We start from the raw sequence: 19,783 nt of genomic DNA on the forward strand, positions 1-19,783 counted from the left end.
TAGAAATACAATTCCAATGGATCTTGAATGCCTTTTTATTAATTCATCAAATGTGTTAACAAGGAATAGAACTTTATGCCAACATACATTATCAAAAACATCGGTCAAAGTTTATGGTAAAAAATATACAAACTTTACAATAGTTTCCCTCTTCCAAATATATTTTCCTTGTTGGTATGACAATACTGAAATATGGAAAATATAGCATTCATAGATTTAGTATAAATCAAATGTCATATAGGTAACCACTATTTATTAAAAGAAAAGAGACGTGTTTAAAACAAACATAACGTTTGGCAAATTTGACGTTTTCATACAGCAGGCATTAGATTAGACCACTGAATTGGGTGGCAAATAGCAACAATATTAAACATATGATAACATAAGTAATGGCATCTTAAAAAAACCGTAATTAAGCAAGACAGCTAAGGTAATAAATGTGAAGACTATTCTTTGTTCAGATACAGAAAATGGAATTAATTGTTTTGTCGTTTCATTCTTCAGACATTTTACTTTCTACTGGTAATTAAGAGCACTGTGGACGACTTGTGTGCAGTTTCTTAGGCTGCCTCTTCACAAATGAAATGTCGTGGCTATGGATAAGCCACATCCAGGCTTGTCAGTTTATCTATGGGAAGATGGAGCTGGGAGCTTGCATGATAGAAGGATCTCCTCTGTGGTCCAGTTCATTTTGTAGCCTGGTCAGATTAGACAGTTCTTCCAGTTCTTGAAACTGTCGGTCAGTCTTGTGACTAACCAGGGAGCGGTAGAAATGCACAGCAAAGACAATGAAGATAAAAGCAAAAGGAACCATAATAGAGGTGGAAGTAATGGCGGCAGCCCTCCCGGATGAAATAGTACTATTTGCAGAGTCTTTGCTCTTGACAGGCAAGAATTTGACCCAGCAGAGCAAAACCACCTCGGCTAGAAAAAGCAAGGTACCTATGACAGTAGAAAAAGCCCATGCGAGCTCAATATGTCGGTGCATTCTCTCATGTGGGGACTCCTGCACAGAGTTGATGTTGTGCACGTTGCTGACAGCCTCTATATTGGGCAAAATACAAGTACTGACCATAAGAGCAAAAAGGTGAACAGCTACAAGGACCGTGGTGCAGGCACTGAATGCGATCAGCAGACCAGGCGGATAAGGATAACTGTTGTCCAGCTGTACTTCCACCATTGCCACCTACAAAAACAAACAACATTATTATCCGTGTTGACGACCACTTTCGCAATTTTGCAGCGAGCCACGGACATTACGTTACCATTGCAAATCCTGAAAGCAGAGCCGATGTCCGGCTGGAAGCCTTTAGTTTTGCTCGACTCAAGTACAGCTTCCTCCACGACAGGGCTTGCAATGAATGCTCGTTCAGACTCATTGCGTTGGTAGGTTTACGTGGGCGACCCGGCAACAATGTATGTACGTGAATTAGTTCAATACACGACCAAAGGGGAATCACATGTCAAATGTGTGACATTTATCCACTTGAACTTCGAAGGTATAAGGGTCCTCCTATGTTATTTTAACTGTTCTATTCACTCTCCAGCGGACCGACTGAAGTAGACAGTAGATAACTGCACCTTGGATTACCCACAAGTCCCTGCGACTCCAGAACATCCGCTATTACTGACAGGTTACGGTTAGAATAAGCCTAGAATAAAGCCTACAATATTATAAGTGCACAATGTCAGGGATAAACATGATCATATCTTATGCTCGACAAAAGAGACCTAGTGTATTGTGTTATGCTACCTTTACGGATATAATAGCATATATACAACTTTTATCTCCCCCTTCCTGATAGTGACATCCCTTAATTAATAAACTTGTTAAATAAATATATATATAGGAATGTAATGTGAAGCACAATTTAAGGTTCCGTTTGATGACATGTGTGAAATGCTTTAAAATGAATTGCAATGTCCGGTTAACGACTATAAAGCCAGACTTCCTCTATAGAGGAAAAAAAAACCGAACCCCTGTTAGGAGGTGCAATCGTGTGAAGTAGTGAAATGATGGAGCCGTGACGTCGTCCTACAATGTTATGGTTCTCCTGGTGCGGTGACGTAATACCACAAAAACATGGTTCCGTTGTTTTGAACCAGAAAGCGTGCTAAGCATTTTTTTTAAGTAAATGCGATTTATATTGCTCCCCTCAAAGTCAGTGGAAGCCCCCTCCCCGCCCCCCATGCCAGATGATGGCTCAGAGCATGGAAACGTGTGCGGAATCTGGACGCCAGCTGGTGTGTAGCATCCTATCTACAACCTAGCGTTAGCTGTAATGAGCATCACATAGACGGCTAGCTCATTATTTAGCCGAGCTAAGACCAACGTTGTTTTTAAAATTCCTATTAATGTCATTGTTGTTTAAGGTGGTTAGCGTTAGCCTTGGTGGAGCTAAGGCAGTCCTGTGTGTTGTACATGAGTTTTAAGATTAACGTTAATTGGATACATTAATCTTTTAAAGAACCACACAAGTTGTAATCATGAATCAAAACAAGGGACTTTGTGGTTCCTTTAAACGGCTAACAAACCTTCCTCGGTGTAATAACGGATAACTACACCAGCATACTATGCCAGCATGATTGTCTGTCAACAAAGATGTGAGACATTTGACATAACTCAACGTTACAGCACAGTAGTCTTTCAAATCTAGAAAGAGGTTTTTGACTATGAAATGGTTATCCGCTAAGAATGTATTGACTTTCTTTGGGTTCTGTCTCCCATGTTTCCCATTATTGTCATGCTTTATTTTGTATTGCAGCGCTCCATCTGCCGGAGGATGTACGATGAAAACGAAGACTTTTCTGACGTGGAGGAAATTGTCAACATCAGAGGATTTAGTCTAGAGGAAAAACTCGCCAGTAATAGATACAATGCAGACTTTGTCCAGGCGATGGAAGGCAAAGGTAATACACCAGCTATTACATTTTTATTCAATGATATCTAATAAATGACACACTTTAGCTTTCTAAAAATGCATTGGACTTATGAACTTATTTTGTCACAGATTTCACCTATGAATATGTTCAGCGAGAAGCTCTAAGGAGCCCACTTATATTCAAACTCAAAGATGGCCTTGGGATCAGGTAATACAAGTTTAATAATGACATTGCAACGAATGGCTATACAGTAGGTCTAAATTAAGCTGATCTTCTGTCTATGATTTGTTTCAACTTATACAGAATGCCTGACGAAGAATTTACCGTCAGTGAAATTAAAGGTTTAGTTGGTAAGTAGTTCTTTCTGAAAATGTGTTCTGTCCATTTCTCATGGTCCAAAGTATGTTTCAACCATAGACCATAGATCTATTTCTCATGGTCGTAACATTTTCAACACCTACGGACAAATGGAAAGAATAACCATTTCCGTGTCAATTATGATTTGGTGGATTCCCGATCTATTACAACAAAGTTTTATAGGCTAAGAGAGATTGATGAAAGTTGTGGTATTGTAAAACAAGACAATTGACCCAACACAGCAGTTTTAGTCCACACCTGAACTTAATTAGTTTCTCAAGCATGCAAAGACAAACAAAGGGCCATTAGTTCAACAAAGGGTTTACAAATTGGTTCACTGTAGTCAGATATTATAAGTCTCCGTCATAAAGACTATAATAATGGAAGTTTAACAACTAAAACTTTAATTAACCATCAAATACTACTTTAAAAGTGATTTTTTTTGTCGATATCTCCGAATTGGATGCCCTGGGGAATGTGCGGATAGCAACTGTCACAGATTATTTCCCACTGACGTACACTTTAAGGTGAATATCCCTGATTGACTATAAGTACAGTGCTCTGCGTCTTTCTCAGGCAGCCGTCGCTCAGTGGACGTCATGGACGTGAGCACGCAGAAGGGCTCGGAGATGACCATGGCGCAGTTCGTCCGCTACTATGAGACCCCGGAGAAAGAGCGAGAGAAACTGTTCAACGTCATCAGCTTAGAGTTCAGCCACACCAAGCTGGAGCACCTCATCAAACGCCCTACTGTGGTAAACAGAGAAGGTCCCTCAGAGTATCAACGCCATTGATGACTGATGGTCAAGTTTCAATGATGCAAACAGAGCGGCCCTTTAATAATGTTTACACTCAGTGCACCTCCTTTAGTATTTTTTAAACGTATCATCTCTTTTAATTCCTATGAATCCTCTTGTACAGTTGCCACGGTGACACCCTCACTCTGTTTGTGGTATTGATAAATTACATCATCATATCCTAAACTCATCAGATCTTCTCGTATCTTATGATATGAGCGTCAGACGGTATGGTTGTTCACAGACAGAGTGTTGATCCACTTTGTCTTTCCCAGGTGGACCTAGTGGACTGGGTGGACAACATGTGGCCGTCTGAACTCAAGCAAAGACAAACCGAGTCCACCAACGTCATCTCAGAGATGAAGTACCCTAAAGTGCAGAGGTGTGTACGTTTTGGGAATCGCTTTATTAAGTCGCAAACTTCAAGTCTTGGCTAAGCCCTTTGTGGTTGTTGTTGAGAGTTTGTCTTATTTTGAATGATTTTCATGACATGATATTGGCAAGAAGTGCCAATATCTTGCCCTATTGCAAGTGTGTTTAACAATCTTTGTTCTCTGTAAGTGCGCACAATGGTTGCTATAGCAGCCGTAGCATCACTGCATGGGCACGTTGAAATGACCTAGCTACCACTGTGATGTAATGGCATCCTCCCTTTAATTGCCTCCCTCTGGTTCACTCTGCCCATTGTTATAGACGCATACACATGCAGGGGTCAAGGAAGCAATGATACAACAATAACACACAATAAGTTTAAAGAGTTAAAGGTGTTCACAGTTGACCTACTTTCAGTGCATCATGGTTTTGATGCACTAAAAAAAACATGAAGTCCTGAAGGACTGCTGGATTAGATTTAACTTGATAAATATAAAGTATACACAACATTCTGGTCTATGATTTGACCAGGTCTGACTGTAGTTTCTATACATTTATTTTGTCAAGTTACATTCTGATTGTCTTATCTGATTGTCTGAAGAGATCTAGGAAATGGAAAGGAAATCTAAAAGAACGAGAGTAATAATTAAGGACTAGTCCATTGAAGTAAGGAAAGGAAATCTAGAAGAACGAGGCAAACAATATAAATGTATTGAATGTATTGAAATGAAGTGGCAGTGATTTGCGTACGTGGACTTCAACATTTGAAACATAAAAAGCCCTTAATTAAAACCAGTTAACTGCTTAATTGGCTTTAATAATGTCTAATAATTATTCATAACTAGAACATAATGACTGAGATGAATGAGTTATTGTTTGTAGGTATTGTCTGATGAGTGTCAAGGGCTGCTATACAGACTTCCACATTGATTTCGGCGGGACTTCGGTATGGTATCACGTCTTCAAGGGAAAAAAGGTAAATTTTTTTTGATACTTACTTAAGTACTGAATGTGTCTATTTGGTTAAGAAAATAGATCAATCCATGATGCACACTTTAATCCACGTTTAATCCACATCCAACAAGCCCTTTCCTGTCCATCTCAAGCTTTATCAGGTTTTGTTATGTCTGAGTAAATGGGAGAAGAGGACGAGCAAGCCCCCTGCACTAATTTAAACAATCCTGCTGAAATCGGTGTAGAGACCAGATAGAGGGAGGGATAGGTACCGTTAGGGTTATGAACCCTGACCCTTAGGATAAGAACCTAGTGGGATAGAAGGCGTAAATATGTATCAAATGCATCAACGAGTATACAACTCACTTACATTATCAGACTTGAGTTCGCCCAATCTACCGCACATATAATAGCTTGTATAGGATGTGTCACGGCTCGTTAGTCAAAAAGATGCTGGAATGTGGCGTTTACACAACTGGCAAAAATGCCACTTCAACCATTCATTTGAATGGGGGTAAAGCGTTTAAGATGAGGCGGTGGGGGCCCAGTGGGGTTGCGAAGAAGACGCAGCTGGACAAAAAGTGGAACTGAATCAACTTTTGGAGAAATGGAAACCGATGTCGCTCCGCTTTGGCAAGAACGGTAGATGCCCATGGAAAGAAGAACCTTGTTTACTGTGTAACGTTAGCATTGTATCACTCCAATGTTTACCTAGCAACAGTGGAGATTGAAGAGAGACAGATCGCTGCTGTGTTGTCCTTTCCAGAGCTGTACAACCCTTGCATAAAGGAGGGGTTTACGTTCACAACATGACCTCACACAAATGGGCCCTGAATTGACGCCCCCACATTGCCGTAGCAGTTTGCGGTAATCGCCGCAACGCCTGATTCTATGTAAATGAACCCTAAGGGCCAGAATAAGTGACATTGACCTCCAGTGTGTGTTTACCTCCAGGTTTTCTGGCTGGTGCCCCCCACCCCTCACAACCTGGCCCTCTATGAGGACTGGGTGCTATCAGGCAAGCAGAGCGACATCTTCTTGGGGGACCGGGCTGACGGGTGCCAGAGAGTGGAGCTGAAGCAGGGAAATACCTTCTTCATCCCCTCAGGTTAACACTTACTCATTGGGCTGGACCATTTGTTTATCCTGAGGTTTACCCGTACCCTAATCCTGACTCATAAGGCTGGGGCATTCGTTTACACGTTCAGGGGAACTGAACAGTTGTTTATCCTGAGGTGATAAACAAATAGCCCTAATCCCTTATCCTTCCTCATAGCACAGGAACACTTGTTTACTCTCGCAGTTGAACTGAACATTTGTATATCCCCAGGGGAACTGAAAGGTTTGCTTGTGTTCTTCAAAGGTTCAAAGGTTTGAAATCTAAATGGAGTAACAGTATAAATACATAAATATAAAAAACATTTGAATAATTAATAAGATCCAAAGTTTATAGAGAATAATAAAGTAATAATAAAGGCAAAGAAGAACACTGCCTAGCAGCAAATAATAATAATAATAAAATATTAATCTAACCAGAATTATATTCACTGTCTTCCCTTGACATACAGGATGGATCCATGCTGTCTACACCCCCGAGGATACCCTGGTGTTCGGAGGAAACATCCTTCACAGCTTCAACATTCCCATGCAGCTCAGCATCTATGAGATAGAGAACAGGACGAAGGTAAGAGCCTGATAGCGGACTTTTGTTTGCGGCACTTTTGAAAGACTAAGCAGCGAGATTAACACCTGTTGCTTTAAGATGCAGCTTTCACACATAGTTCCCGGTAAATGACTGGGATAACCTTTAAGGCACTGCTCGTGATTTTCAATATTCACACATGCAGCTACGTCCTCAGCGGGGTCTTGTGATTGGTTCGCCCGCCCAACACTGCTGTACCGGCAGTGTTGGGGACATGTTGCTAGGTCTCGAGGTGGCAAATTATCAGCAAAGATTTTCTAGGATTTTGAACCCTGCTCCCATTCACACATGACTCCATGCAGGAGTGTACTGGAACATTAATGGGACAGACTGCATGTGTGAAAGGTGCTATAGATAGCATGGGTGCCTTGCAGCTTATCACTGAGCAATGAAAGTTAATCGACTCCAATTTCCTTCAGTCCCGGCACTGTATAAAGGGATGTTATGCCTGGGTAGCTACAACCCCTTGCTTAAGGGACAAATTTCCCAAGGATCAATTACGGTTACAACAGCAAGTATGGGTGAAAAAAGCCTTCTACAGAGATACAATGAGCACATGTATAGGAAATGTATTTGTTCCTGTCCACACCAAAACACCAATACACAACTTTCTACAGTGACATTTTGGATTGGACGGGAGGCAAAAATGAAGTTAAGTATTTATTATAGGTATAACTGATCTTTAAAGTGTGGGTGTGTACCTTGTGTGTATTGAATAGCTATTAGCATTCACTTCCCATCCTTGATTCTCAGGTGAACTCCAAATTCCGCTACCCGTTTTACCACGAGATGTGCTGGTATGTGTTGGAGCGGTACGTCTGCTGCCTGACCAAGAAGTCCTACCTCTCCAAGGAGCTCCACAAAGATCGCACGCTTCAAGGTAAGAAACACACATGAACTCATTGATAGTGGAACAAGACTGTGCTCTTCTGTTTTCACCGTCAGTTAATCTATTGATTTTCATTTTCAATGTTTTTTTTTGAGGAATTATGCCTACAAAAATGTCCACCGGAAGTTACGTTCAATTAAGTTCCCAGAGCCCAGAGGGACCTGCATTTGATTTACAGTGAACTTAATATAAACATTTCTAAAGCTATAAGCAGCAGGTTAAAGCGTTTTCACTCATAAACGACTAAAACAACTGCAGTCATTGTATCAGGAAGTCATCGACTTCGACCTGCTGCATGTTGCAGTGCATTAGTTAGCCTAGACTAGCGTCACCATGCTTCTCCTCCAACGTCTCAGACTCTGAGGTAAAGATGGGCACAGCGAGCCCCCCCTCGCACCCCCCCGCCCGGGACGTGGACGAGACCCGGGCGGGGGACCACCAGGAGGGGGACAAAGCAGACTCCCAGGAGGACAGATGCATCCACACGCCCGCGTTCCCCAAAGACCCCTCCGGAAGACCCTGTGGCCCCGGCGCCCCGGAGCCCCGCGGCCGACACACCCACCTGACAGAGTTTGAGTTGGAGGGGCTCCAGGCTCTGGTGGACAAGCTGGAGGCCCTCCCGGAGAACAAGAGGTGTGTCCCCGAAGGGCTGAAGGAGCCACAGGCGCTGCTGGAACACATGAAGGTACGTGGGCGCCCGACCGCCACCGCGCGGGATGCCACTAACATTTGACTACCAGTGCTTCAATGCTACATGCACGACCCCTCCAACCCATATCTCGGAAATCGACAGCGCACGATGCGCTTACATATATATTTGTGTGAGTTTTATTTTAATTTATTTGCATTTGTGGCGCTAAAATATTTCTTGGAATCCTGGTTAGTTTTTTTTTTCTCTTGGGAATGCACTTCCTGTTAGTCGTTACTATCAGTCATGCTAGGTGCCTAGCAGCACTGATCTTCTATCAGGGGAAGCTGGGTTTGGAACCACCATTCAAACCCAGCTTCCCCTGATAGAAGAACAGTCCTGATAGCAGTTATGATTGCTTTGGGTTTGGATGCCGGTTCTGTGGAACTCTACAAAACGACTTTGTAGGGATTTCATCTTGCATCTTTTTTTAATCTCTTCCTGCTGGGGACTGAAGTTGTTTTTTATCTAGTGCAGATGGGCGCTCGTGTCCTCTTTACCTAGGAGTGGTTTAACGCACGGCTTGGGCGCATCCCTCAAGGGGAGAAACACACAAACAGGGTCAGAATGATAACACCATGTGGTGCACCTCCACTAGATTTGGGGAAGCAATAGTCTAGTTGTTAGGGTGTTTTCGTAACGGTTTCAGAACGGTTTAGATTTTTTATCTTAAGGTTCCCAGCGAGAAGTCATAAATAACATGTAAAGAAAACACACAAAGTGGCTTTGGATAGAAGACTGGGAAATGATGAAATAGTAAAACATAAACCATTTAATGTCCTAGGTTCTCCTAAAAGAGCATGCAGATGACGACCCCAAACTAGCGATCAGTGGGGTTCCTGTGGTCTCCTGGACAACTGCCACCACCAAGGTAACAGGATTTCCGTCTCATTCGTGGGTTTTGAATTTACTTTAATGATGATTCTGACAGATTTGAAGTTGTATTTTTCATCTCCAATTTTTTGGACTTTCTTTTCAAACAAGGCTTGCGGGTTGCTCCAAATGTAATCTGGGCTCTAGCTATAAACATAGACATAGTTTCACAGCAACTAGAAGCTTCAGACATAGAAGCACAAAAACTAGAAGCTAAAGACATCAAATAACTAGAAGTTGTGGTGCTAGGGTTCCACAGGTCAGCAACAGTTAGCATCCCCTAGATCGTTGGCTAACGAACCCAACCCTGATGGAGCCCAACTCCACTCTGTCAGTCCACTCCACACACACACACACACACACTCCCAACCCGCTCCCTCTTTCCATCCCTCTAGCCTCCGGCTCCGCCGACGCCCAACCGCCCCAAACCCAAGATGGCCGCCTCTCCCGCGTCGCCGGTGGTCAAACTGCCGGCGGGCCGCGCGGCGTCGGGCTCCCGGAGGCGCCGGACGCGCTGCCGCCGCTGCGAGGCGTGCACGCGCAGCGAGTGCGGCGCCTGTCACTTCTGCAACGACATGAAGAAGTTTGGCGGGCCGGGCCGCATGAAGCAGTCCTGCATCATGAGGCAGTGCATCGCTGTGGGTTCACCACGCGCACACACACACACACACACACACACACACACACACACACACACACACACACACACACACACACACACACACACACACACACACACACAGAAATAGAGCGAGCGAGCGAGAGAGAGAGAGAGAGAGAGAGAGAGAGAGAGAGGGAGACATATATATACACAATACATCCAAATATATACCCATATACATGCACAATATACCCATATATATACACGTATATACATAAACACACACAGCTCACATTTTAGAACCCTAACCCTCCCACAGTCTGTGTTAAGTAGCACAGCAGCTAACCCGTGGTGGTGCCTGTGTTGCGCCCCTCATCCCCCCCCCCCCCCAGCCCGTGCTGCCCCACACCGCCGTGTGTCTGGTCTGCGGTGAGGCGGGCAAGGAGGACACGGTGGAGGCCGAGGAGGACAAGGTCAGCCTCATGCTCATGGAATGCTCCATCTGCAACGAGATCCTCCACCCCGCTTGCCTGAAGGTACGTCCACACCCACCTAAGGTGTGTCCGGCCGGGTCCCTTCAGATCTCTTAGTGTGTGTCCCAGCCCAAACCATGACCGTTTCGGTTGACGGCTTCCTTTTGTTGTGATTCCCGGCTCAGGTGAAAGACTCGGGCGGAGTCGTCAACGACGAGCTGCCCAACTGCTGGGAATGCCCCAAGTGCAGCCATGCTGGAAAAAGTGGGAAAGTAAGCAACAGAGTGGGAAGTGAATGATCTCTTCTTCTTCCTCTCATTTCTCTCTTCATGTGGTGTGGTGAGCGTTCACGGGATCAATTGTTGACTGCTGGTGTGTGTGAAGGTGACAGCTCAGGTAGAGGTGGAACCCTGTATCCCCACTGACCCCTGACCCTGACCCTAACCCTAACATAAAGGTATAAAGTTGTTCTTTGTTTCCTTATCCTTGGCCCTGAAGCAAAAGAGGGGTCCAGGGTTCAAGTACGCGTCCAACCTGCCCGGGTCGCTGCTCAGAGAGCCGCGCCTCGACCTCCGGGACATCAAGGAGGAGGAGCCCGACCCCCACGCCGACGTCGCCACGGCAACCGCCGGGTACGTGTTCGGCGGAGAGGTGCCTTCCGTGAAGAAGATGTTGGGGGATTGGGAGAGGAAGGACAGCTTGAAGAAGCGCAGTGGAGGTAGTGGGGAGGAAGAAGATGATGAGGAGGAGGGGGAGGAGCCTGTGAGGAAGAGGCCTCCTGTGATGTCGCAAGATGGGGAGGAGCCTGTGAGGAAGAGGCCTCCCATGATGTCGCAAGAGGGGGAGGAGCCTGTGAGGAGAAGGCCACCCATGATGTCACCAGAGGGGGAGGCGCCTGTTAGGAAGAGGCCTCCTCTGATGTCACTAGAGGGGGAGGAGCCTGTGAGGAAGAGGCCTCCTGTGACGTCACCAGACGGGGAGGAGTCTGTTAGGAAGAGGCCTCCTATGATGTCGCTAGAGGGGGAGGAGCCTGTGAGGAAGAGGCCTCCTGGGATGTCACTAGAGGGGGAGGAGCCTGTGAGGAAGAGGACTCCTGGGATGTCACCAGAGGGGGAGGAGCCTGTGAGGAAGAGGACTCCCATGATGTCACTAGAAGGGGCGCCCCGGCCGAGGCTTGAGGGCAACCCACTGAGGAAGAAGAGGAAGCTGTTCGACACAAACGATGAAGATGTCATCAAGAAGAAGGTGAGTAAACGAACACACACACACACACACACGCATGCTTATTTATCTAACCTCTTGTTGTCTTTCTAAACAGGTGTTGTTGATCCCAGATAATAACAATAATGTATTCAGTTTCACAGTAGTGTCAAACAATAGTGATCTTTGGCTTCAGGCACTCGCTGTGCGAAACATGAGGATCCCAAAAGCCATAAGCAAACTAATCCCCCTTCCCCTCCCAGAAGAGGCCTTCAAAGCCCGACAACTCTGGCACCCTGACGCTGTTCCGGCAGATCAAAACGGAACCCGACGACGGTGACTATGGCGACGCACCCTCCGGCGACCAAGGGGAGTTCCTCGCAAAACAGGACAGGTACCGGGACCCGCCTCACGTGAAGGAACCCGCCACGGACGAAGACGAAGGAGGCCCACAGGGCGAGGAAGAAGAGGAGAAACCCGTCAAACAGGAAGTCAATCCGGGCGATGCAGAGGTCAAAATCAAGGTCCCGCCCACAGCTGCGTCCAGAGTGAGCGACTGGCGCTCCTCTTCCTGCGCTTCTCGGGCGGGGCCCAGCGAGGCCATCGGCGGCCAGGGGCGGGGCCCTGGTCCCCTCAAGGGCCGCCTCCAGCGCCGGCGTCTGCCCAACAAGGAGCTGAGCAGGGAGCTGAGCAAGGAGCTCAACCCGGAGATCAACCCCGGGCTGGCCCCGCCCCCAACGCCGACGTCAGCCAATCGCGGTCGAAGGCCGCCGAAGAGGGTGAAGCCGTCGACCGATGGCAGCTGCCGATCGATTAAGACGGAGGAACCGCCGGACCCCCAGCCGATCCTGACCAATCACGGCGGCAGGACGGTGAAAGCGGAAGAGGCCTCGGCCAATCCGAGCCGCAGACCGGCGATCAAGAGCGAACCCCAGGGCGAGGGGGAGGAGCCTAAGCCACACCAACCAAAGCGGGCGCTGCACAGCCAGGATGCCACCCAAGACGCCGGCAGGTTCTCCCCTCCCCCGCTGGGCTGCAGTCGACCCCCGGCCGTCCCGCCCAGACCGACCCACCCTCTGCACAAGCTCCACCCCCCTACGGAGCGCCACGTCATCAGGCCGCCGCCCATCAGCCCCCCTCCGGACCGCCTGCCGCTGGCCAACGGCCGGACGCACGCGCTGCGGCGGGAGCTGTGGAGGGCGGTGTTCGGCCAGCTCACGCACGGCGAGCTGTGCACCTGCATGCGCGTCTGCAAGACCTGGAACCGATGGTGAGACGTCAGTCCGGTGCACCTGACCACTCCAGGCTCAGTTATGGTTCCACGTCGACGGATTGACCACGCTTCGGCGCAGTCGTGACCCTGTTTTGGTTCTGCGTCGTGAGCAGACCAATCACAGCCCTTGCTGCTTCGTCGCCTCGACGCAAGGTTACGGTTTTTGGGAGGCGCGCGTCAGGCCCTTGCAGGGGCCCGGAAGGAGGGTCTGCAAGGACATAATGGGTCCGTAAACCACCTTGAGTTGCGTCGACGTGGAACCATAACTAAGCCTTTGCACCCGCGAACACATCAACTGCAGTAGGCAATAGGGGGCAATAGGGGGGCATTCAGTGGCCGTTGGTAGGGGTGGAAGGTGTGGGACAGGGACAGGGTTATGTGGTGGCTCTTGAACGCTGAGATCTGTAGGCATGCTTGAGCAATGTGGCTCAACCCCTACCAGCTCATTAATAGGACACCTCTGAACCTGTATTCACTAAACTGCTAGGTTATCAATACGACATTAGCTTATCAATATGAAGATTATATATGTGAAGTATGTCAATCAATTTGAAGTAAGTTAATTAATATTAAGTAAGGTGATCACTATCAAGTAAGGTTATCAATATGAAGTTGGGTAATCAATATGGAGGAGATCACTCTGAAGTAAGGTAATCAATAAGGATGTGATCACTATGAATTAAGGTTATCAATATGAAGATAACAAATATGAGGTCAGGTAATCAGAATTAAGTAAATTGATCACTCTGAAGTAAGGTAATCAATAAGGATGTGATCACTATGAATTAAGGTTATCAATATGAAGTGAGATGATCCATGAGGAGGTGATCACTGCGAGGTGTACGGTGCAGGTGCTGTGACAAGCAGCTGTGGCGGCGTGTGGAGGTGCGGCGCTGCAGGTCCATCAGCGCCCTGATGCTGAGCGGGGTGATCCGCCGGCAGCCCGTGGCCCTGGACCTCGGCTGGACCAACATCTCCAAGACCCAGCTCAGCTGGCTCATCCACAGGCTGCCTGGTAAACCCACGCCCGGGGGGGGGGGGGGGGGGTACTTGGTTCCTGGTGGAGAGTTGGGTTCCTCTTGATCTCTACTACCCACAGGCTTCTGCTACTTTTGGATGCCGTTTTCTGTGTGTAAAATGTTTCAGATTGTAGAACAGCATTTTGATGAAATGGATACGATTGAAGCATGCCTCAATTCCTTCCCTGGTCTTGGCCAACGAGATCCAGTTGGATGAGTGCTTGTAGCGGTGCTTGAAGGATCATTGAACCCATGAAACGTGGGGTCTGAGCTCCGAGTCCTCCTGAATGAGTTCTTACAGCCTGTCTCTGGGTGCTGTGAGGTCTGAGGGTGCTGCTGCTGTCTGGGTGCTCGTGGGCGGCGGCGTCGGCCCTGTGCACCTCCAGCGGCCCCCTGCTGAGGACCCTGGACGTCCAGTGGGTGGAGGGGCTCGCCGACCCCCAGATGAGAGACCTGCTCTCCCCCCCCACGGACAGCAGACCAGGTGCTTAACAACAGCTTTACAACACGAGCTACATGACCTGTGATAGGGTTATGATTGGACTGTAATACAGCACAACAACATTTATGTTTTAATGCATCACACAGCAGAATAAGCACTTTTTTTGGGAACAAATAGGAGATAAATACTGTAATCTCCATCTTCTCATCTTCTTTTCCTCCCCCCCATCCTCCGCCTCCTGTCCTCCTCGTTATGTCCACCTTCTCCTATCTCCTCCCTCTCCTGCCCCTGCTTCTCCTGTCCTCGTCCTTCTCCTTCATCTCCTCCTCCTCCTCATCCACCCCCCAACCCTCCTTCCCTTCCATCTCTTCCTCCTCCTTCTCCTCCTCCCAACTACCTCATCCTACTCCAACCTCTCAACCCCTTTTTTCCACTTCCTCTTCCTCCAACCAACCCCTACGCCCTTCCTCCTCCTCCCTCCCCCATCCACCTCCTCCTCTGACCACCCCCCCTCCTCCCCCTCCTCCTCCATCACCTCCTCCTCCTCCTCCTCCTCCTCCTCCTCCTCCTCCTCCTCCTCCTCCTTCTCCTCCTCCTCCTTCTCCATCACATCCTCCTCCTCCTCCTCCTCCTCCTCCTCCTCCTCCTCCTCCTCCTCCTCCTCCTCCTCCTCCTCCTCTATCACCTCCTCCATCACCTCCTCCATCACCTCCTCCTCCTCCTTCTCCATCACATCCTCCTCCTCCATCACATCCTCCTCCTCCATCACCTCCTCCTCCTCCTCCTCCTCCTCCTCCTCCTCCTCCTCTATCACCTCCTCCATCACCTCCTCCATCACCTCCTCCATCACTTCCTCCTCCTCCTTCTCCATCACATCCTCCTCCTCCATCACATCCTCCTCCTCCATCACCTCCTCCTCCTCCTCCTCCTCCTCCTCCTCCTCCTCCTCCTCCTCCTCTATCACCTCCTCCATCACCTCCTCCTCCTCCTTCTCCATCACATCCTCCTCCTCCTCCTCCTCCTCCTCCTCCTCCTCCTCCTCCTCCTCCTCCCTCCGCCCAGGCCAGAGTGACAGCCGGAGCCGGCTGCGTAACGTGGAGGAGCTGCGGCTGGCGGGGCTGGACATCACGGACGCCACGCTGCGGCTGCTCATCCTCCACATGCCGGCGCTCACCCTGCTGGACCTCAGCTACTGCAACCACGTCACCGACCAGTCGGTCAACCTGCTGACCGCCGCCGGCACCGCCACAAGGGACTCCCTGACGCACGTCAGCCTCGCGGGTGAGGAGACACCGCCCCGCAGCACAGCACAGCACAGCACAGCACAGCACACCACACCGCACCACAGCACACGAGGAATGAGCTCAGGCTGCTTGTGGGGCAGAGTGTGTCTAGGGTCAGTAGGGGTCGCTAGGGGGAGGATTGCACCACATAAGTCACCGCAAAATGATGGAACTCACTACCAGACCACTTGAAATGTATAAAAACTTATCAATGTTTCTGCATCTGTCCCTTTTCAAATAGACCTTTAATTCATTTAATTATCAACCAGTGCGTTTGGTGCTCTCTAGTGGTAACATTTACATTTACATTTAGGATTGCTTTTAGCAGACTTACAATAACTACATTAGTCAGGAGAAAGAGAAACGATATATCGCTGATGGTACAGTCGAAGGGTCAGTTAGGGTTGATAAGGTAGGAAAGGTGCTTGTTTAGGCGTACCCCTGTACCTTGTTTAGGCCTCCTAGCCCCTCTGTACCCCTGTACCTTGTTTAGGCCTCCTAGCCCCTCCGTACCCCTGTACCTTGTTAGGCCTCCTAGCCCCTCCGTACCCCTGTACCTTGTTTAGGCCTCCCAGCCCCTCCGTACCCCTATATGTTTTTGAGGCCTCCTAGCTCTCCGTACCCCTATACCTTGTTTAGGGGGTACTCCTAACCCCTTCTAAAGGGCTGATTATGGTCCCGCGTTCCCGCAACGCAATGACCAATCAGACGCTTTGGCGCAGTCGTGAACGTTTATGGGTCTGCGTCGGGGTTTAGTAAGCGGACCAATCACAGCCCTTGCTGCTGCGTCGCCTCGAGGGAAGGTTATGATTTTTGAGAGGCGCACGTCAGGCCCTTGTGGTGGACGCAAGGAGGGTCCGCAAGGACGTAAGGGGTCACCCTTGCGTTACGTGAACGTGGAACCATAAAGAGCCCTTTACCCCCATATCTTGTTTAGGTGGTACTCCTAAACCCTTCTTACCCCTATACCTTGTTTAGGGGGTACTCCTAAACCCTTCTTACCCCTATACTATATATTTAGGCCTCCTACCCCTTAATCCCCAATACCTTGTATATATATATATATATATATATATATATATATATATATATAATATATATATATACATTTACCGTTTTCTCGGTTTTGGGACCTCAGTGGCGGAACGAGCTCCCTGCCGCTCTCGGGACCGCAGAGTCGCTCACTATCTTCCGAAAAAGACTCAAGACTCACCTGTTCAGAGTCCACCTCGACACTGCATAGCCACCCTCCCCCTTCTGGCCATCATTGTACATTGTATTGTATTGTGCTGTATTGTATTGTATTGTATTATAGTACTTAACCGTGTAGCGACTGCAGTAGCTGCTATCATTGCTGTAACACGGGGAATTGGTTAGCCTAGCGATTGTTGTACTTGCACTTGGTTCTATGAACATCCTTTCTGTACCGACAGCGTTGTAATGATGCACTTCTTATGACGAATGTACTTATTGTAAGTCGCTTTGGATAAAAGCGTCTGCTAAATGCCCTAAATGTAAATGTAAATATATATATATATATATTCATTTCTTATGTGTGTAGTCTGCAACAGGGTCACGGACCAGTGCCTGGCGTACTTCAAGCGCTGCGGCAGCATCTGCCACATCGACCTGCGCTACTGCAAGCTGGTCACCAGGGAGGGCTGCCAGCGCTTCATCGCCGAGATGTCCGTGAGTGTGCCGTTCGGACTGCGGGAGGAGAAGCTGCTGCAGCGGATCAGCTAGTCGGCAGGAGGAGGAGGGACTTGTTTTTCTACAGCCGGTCATTTGGATGAGTCGCCATGAGCCATTTTCACGATCAGTCCGTTTGTGACATCACAACGGGTACGGAGGGGCTAGGAGGCCTCCCACCTTGTGATGTCACAAGTCGGGAGGGACCACCCATCCGTCCTAAGTCTGAGTGGACGCTCCCACCTTGTGGTGTCACAAATGGGTGTATGTTGAAATGGCTCTTATGCCGCGGATCCACTGCAGGGTGCGGAACGGATCGGTTCGCAAAGGTGCGGTACGGGTTGCGTTTCCACCGCCAAAAGTGGGCATGACCCAGACTTAGCTGTACCCGTTTTGGCCTCGTTTTCAGTACTCCTCCGTTGGGGTACTGAAAACGAGACGAGACGCCTGAAAGGGTCCCTGGAAATTCTAGCTACACACCCCCTTGGTCGACAGAATCATCACTTCCGGGCGACGTGGGGATAAAAACAAACAAACAGTAGCCTCGAGGTATTATTCTTTACAATTAACATGTCGCGTAAAACACTTGCTTGGGCGAACAAGGAGGTGGAGACGTTCGTCTGCATTCTTGGGGAGGAAGACGTTGTTTACGATGTTTACGTAGCTGCCGTGGCGATCGACATCCGGTCTACCTTAAAGGGTACTGTCGGCGGTGGAAACGCGACCTCAGAACTGAGCTGGGCTATACCGCCCCCTCCCTACCGCACCTTTGCGAACCGATCCGTTCCGCACCCTGCAGTGGAAACGCGGCATTAGAGGCCGTCCTACAATACGCATGCATTGTGGTAGTATGTACTATTTAACCTGAGTAGCAGTGCCATTTCGGCCAGGATACGTACTTAACACAGGCAGCTTGGATCCCTGATGCATAGCCTGGAACAAGGTTAGGGTAGAGTCTTAGCCCAGGCCAGATCACTGGAACAGGGTTAGGGTAGAGTCTTAACCCAGGCCAGATCACTGGAACAGGGTTAGGGTAGAATCTTATCCCAGGCTAGATCACTAGAACAGGGTTAGGGTAGAGTCTTAACCCAGGCCAGATCACTGGAACAGGGTTAGGGTAGAATCTTAACCCAGGCTAGATCACTGGAACAATAGAAACATTAGAACAGCATCCATTGGTTTGGATGTTTCTTTGTCGTTTGTATTCCTAAAACCTCTGCACCTTTCCAGCTTTTCTTTGTTATATTGTATTACAGAATGACAATGTATGTGCGTTTTGTTGTGCATAGAGTTAACTGTTCTAATGCAAGGTTATTGCATTGCTGAAAAAAAATATTTTTGTATCAGAAAGTATTTCATATCTTTTATGTGCAATATTTGATGCACTGTTGTACCTAATAGTAATTAATAATTACTATAATTATTACTTTATGTTGTTAAAATTTCTTATAGACTTTCATCACTGATTTAGATTTTTATTTGTCAAGGATATTTTTTGCTGATAAAATACTTTTTTTTATGCGGTGCTTATTTTCCAAAGTTTGTTCACTTGTAAGCCAAATTTGCAATGTTAAATAATGGACACTTACAGAGTAATACTAATTTAAGGCAGGGCAATAAAAAAGGCACTGATTTATCTAATAACAAACATTTGTTAAAGCACATTGCGTTATTTTCACTTTTAAAGGTTATCTTGTTTTTTACACAAATCTGTAAACGATTCGACATTTATAACAGCATTGATAATGTTTATGACTGTTGTTTTCTAGCTGTGGTTATTTCTGTTCAAGGTTGATGGAAGACTAGCGACTACAATTACCTCCTTAACTGGAATATCTTTTTTGAGTTATGAACAGGTGAAGGGGTTAATAAATGTAGTCATGTCTGCTGAATAGTTTTATAAGTGTTACATAATGTTTTAGAAGACATTTATCCGAATGAATGGTATAACATAATATAGTGCATCTATGTGAATGAGTGGTATATAATGTATGCATAAAGTTTTATGAAGAAATAAACACTACCCAAGATATCTTTTTACCAATGTCTACGCTTAGTTAACTAAGGGTTTCTGTTTTTTGTTTATTTATTATATCAATAGTTTCCCATTCATGTTTCTATTCCCAAAACCGTGGCATGAATAATTTGAATAATAGTTTGGCAATTTGGCCATGTGCCAGCTATATGTTTTGGGTGTTTTCCACAAAAAAATATAGAAAATTAAAAGTAAACTCTTGAATATGTGAATTGTAAGGTTGGTATAAAGACAAAGCACCATTTCTCCTGGC

The 19,783-nt window shown here is 47.3% G+C and overlaps 2 protein-coding genes across 4 annotated transcripts; one reads left to right on the plus strand and one right to left on the minus strand.

Moving 5' to 3' along the window:
- Positions 1-17: 17 nt before the first annotated feature.
- orai1b (ORAI calcium release-activated calcium modulator 1b) lies at positions 18-1,607 on the minus strand. Its single transcript, XM_030354417.1, has 2 exons — positions 1,266-1,607; positions 18-1,186 (listed from the first exon to the last, which is right to left on the minus strand). The coding sequence occupies exons 1-2, from the start codon at positions 1,377-1,379 to the stop codon at positions 629-631; spliced, it is 672 nt and encodes a 223-aa protein (XP_030210277.1). The 5' UTR covers positions 1,380-1,607; the 3' UTR covers positions 18-628.
- A 265-nt stretch (positions 1,608-1,872) lies between these two features.
- Positions 1,873-17,911, plus strand: kdm2bb (lysine (K)-specific demethylase 2Bb). Of its 3 annotated transcripts, none has more exons than XM_030354411.1 (21): positions 1,873-2,244; positions 2,766-2,910; positions 3,012-3,090; positions 3,187-3,233; positions 3,817-3,995; positions 4,313-4,419; positions 5,292-5,385; positions 6,318-6,471; positions 6,932-7,047; positions 7,819-7,945; positions 8,311-8,639; positions 9,427-9,513; positions 9,911-10,153; positions 10,509-10,652; positions 10,775-10,861; positions 11,079-11,834; positions 12,056-13,059; positions 13,914-14,077; positions 14,404-14,565; positions 15,586-15,804; positions 17,368-17,911. In XM_030354411.1, exons 1-21 carry the CDS (start codon positions 2,197-2,199, stop codon positions 17,547-17,549), a joined length of 4,473 nt encoding a protein of 1,490 aa, XP_030210271.1. In that variant the 5' UTR covers positions 1,873-2,196; the 3' UTR covers positions 17,550-17,911. The 3 variants fall into 3 exon arrangements, with proteins under 3 accessions (XP_030210271.1, XP_030210270.1, XP_030210272.1); XM_030354410.1 differs by having other exon boundaries at positions 1,908-2,244; positions 12,053-13,059; XM_030354412.1 differs by having other exon boundaries at positions 1,908-2,244; positions 11,088-11,834; positions 12,053-13,059.
- Positions 17,912-19,783: the final 1,872 nt, after the last annotated feature.

Source organism: Gadus morhua, chromosome 4, assembly GCF_902167405.1.
Source record: "Gadus morhua chromosome 4, gadMor3.0, whole genome shotgun sequence".
NCBI lineage: Eukaryota > Metazoa > Chordata > Actinopteri > Gadiformes > Gadidae > Gadus > Gadus morhua.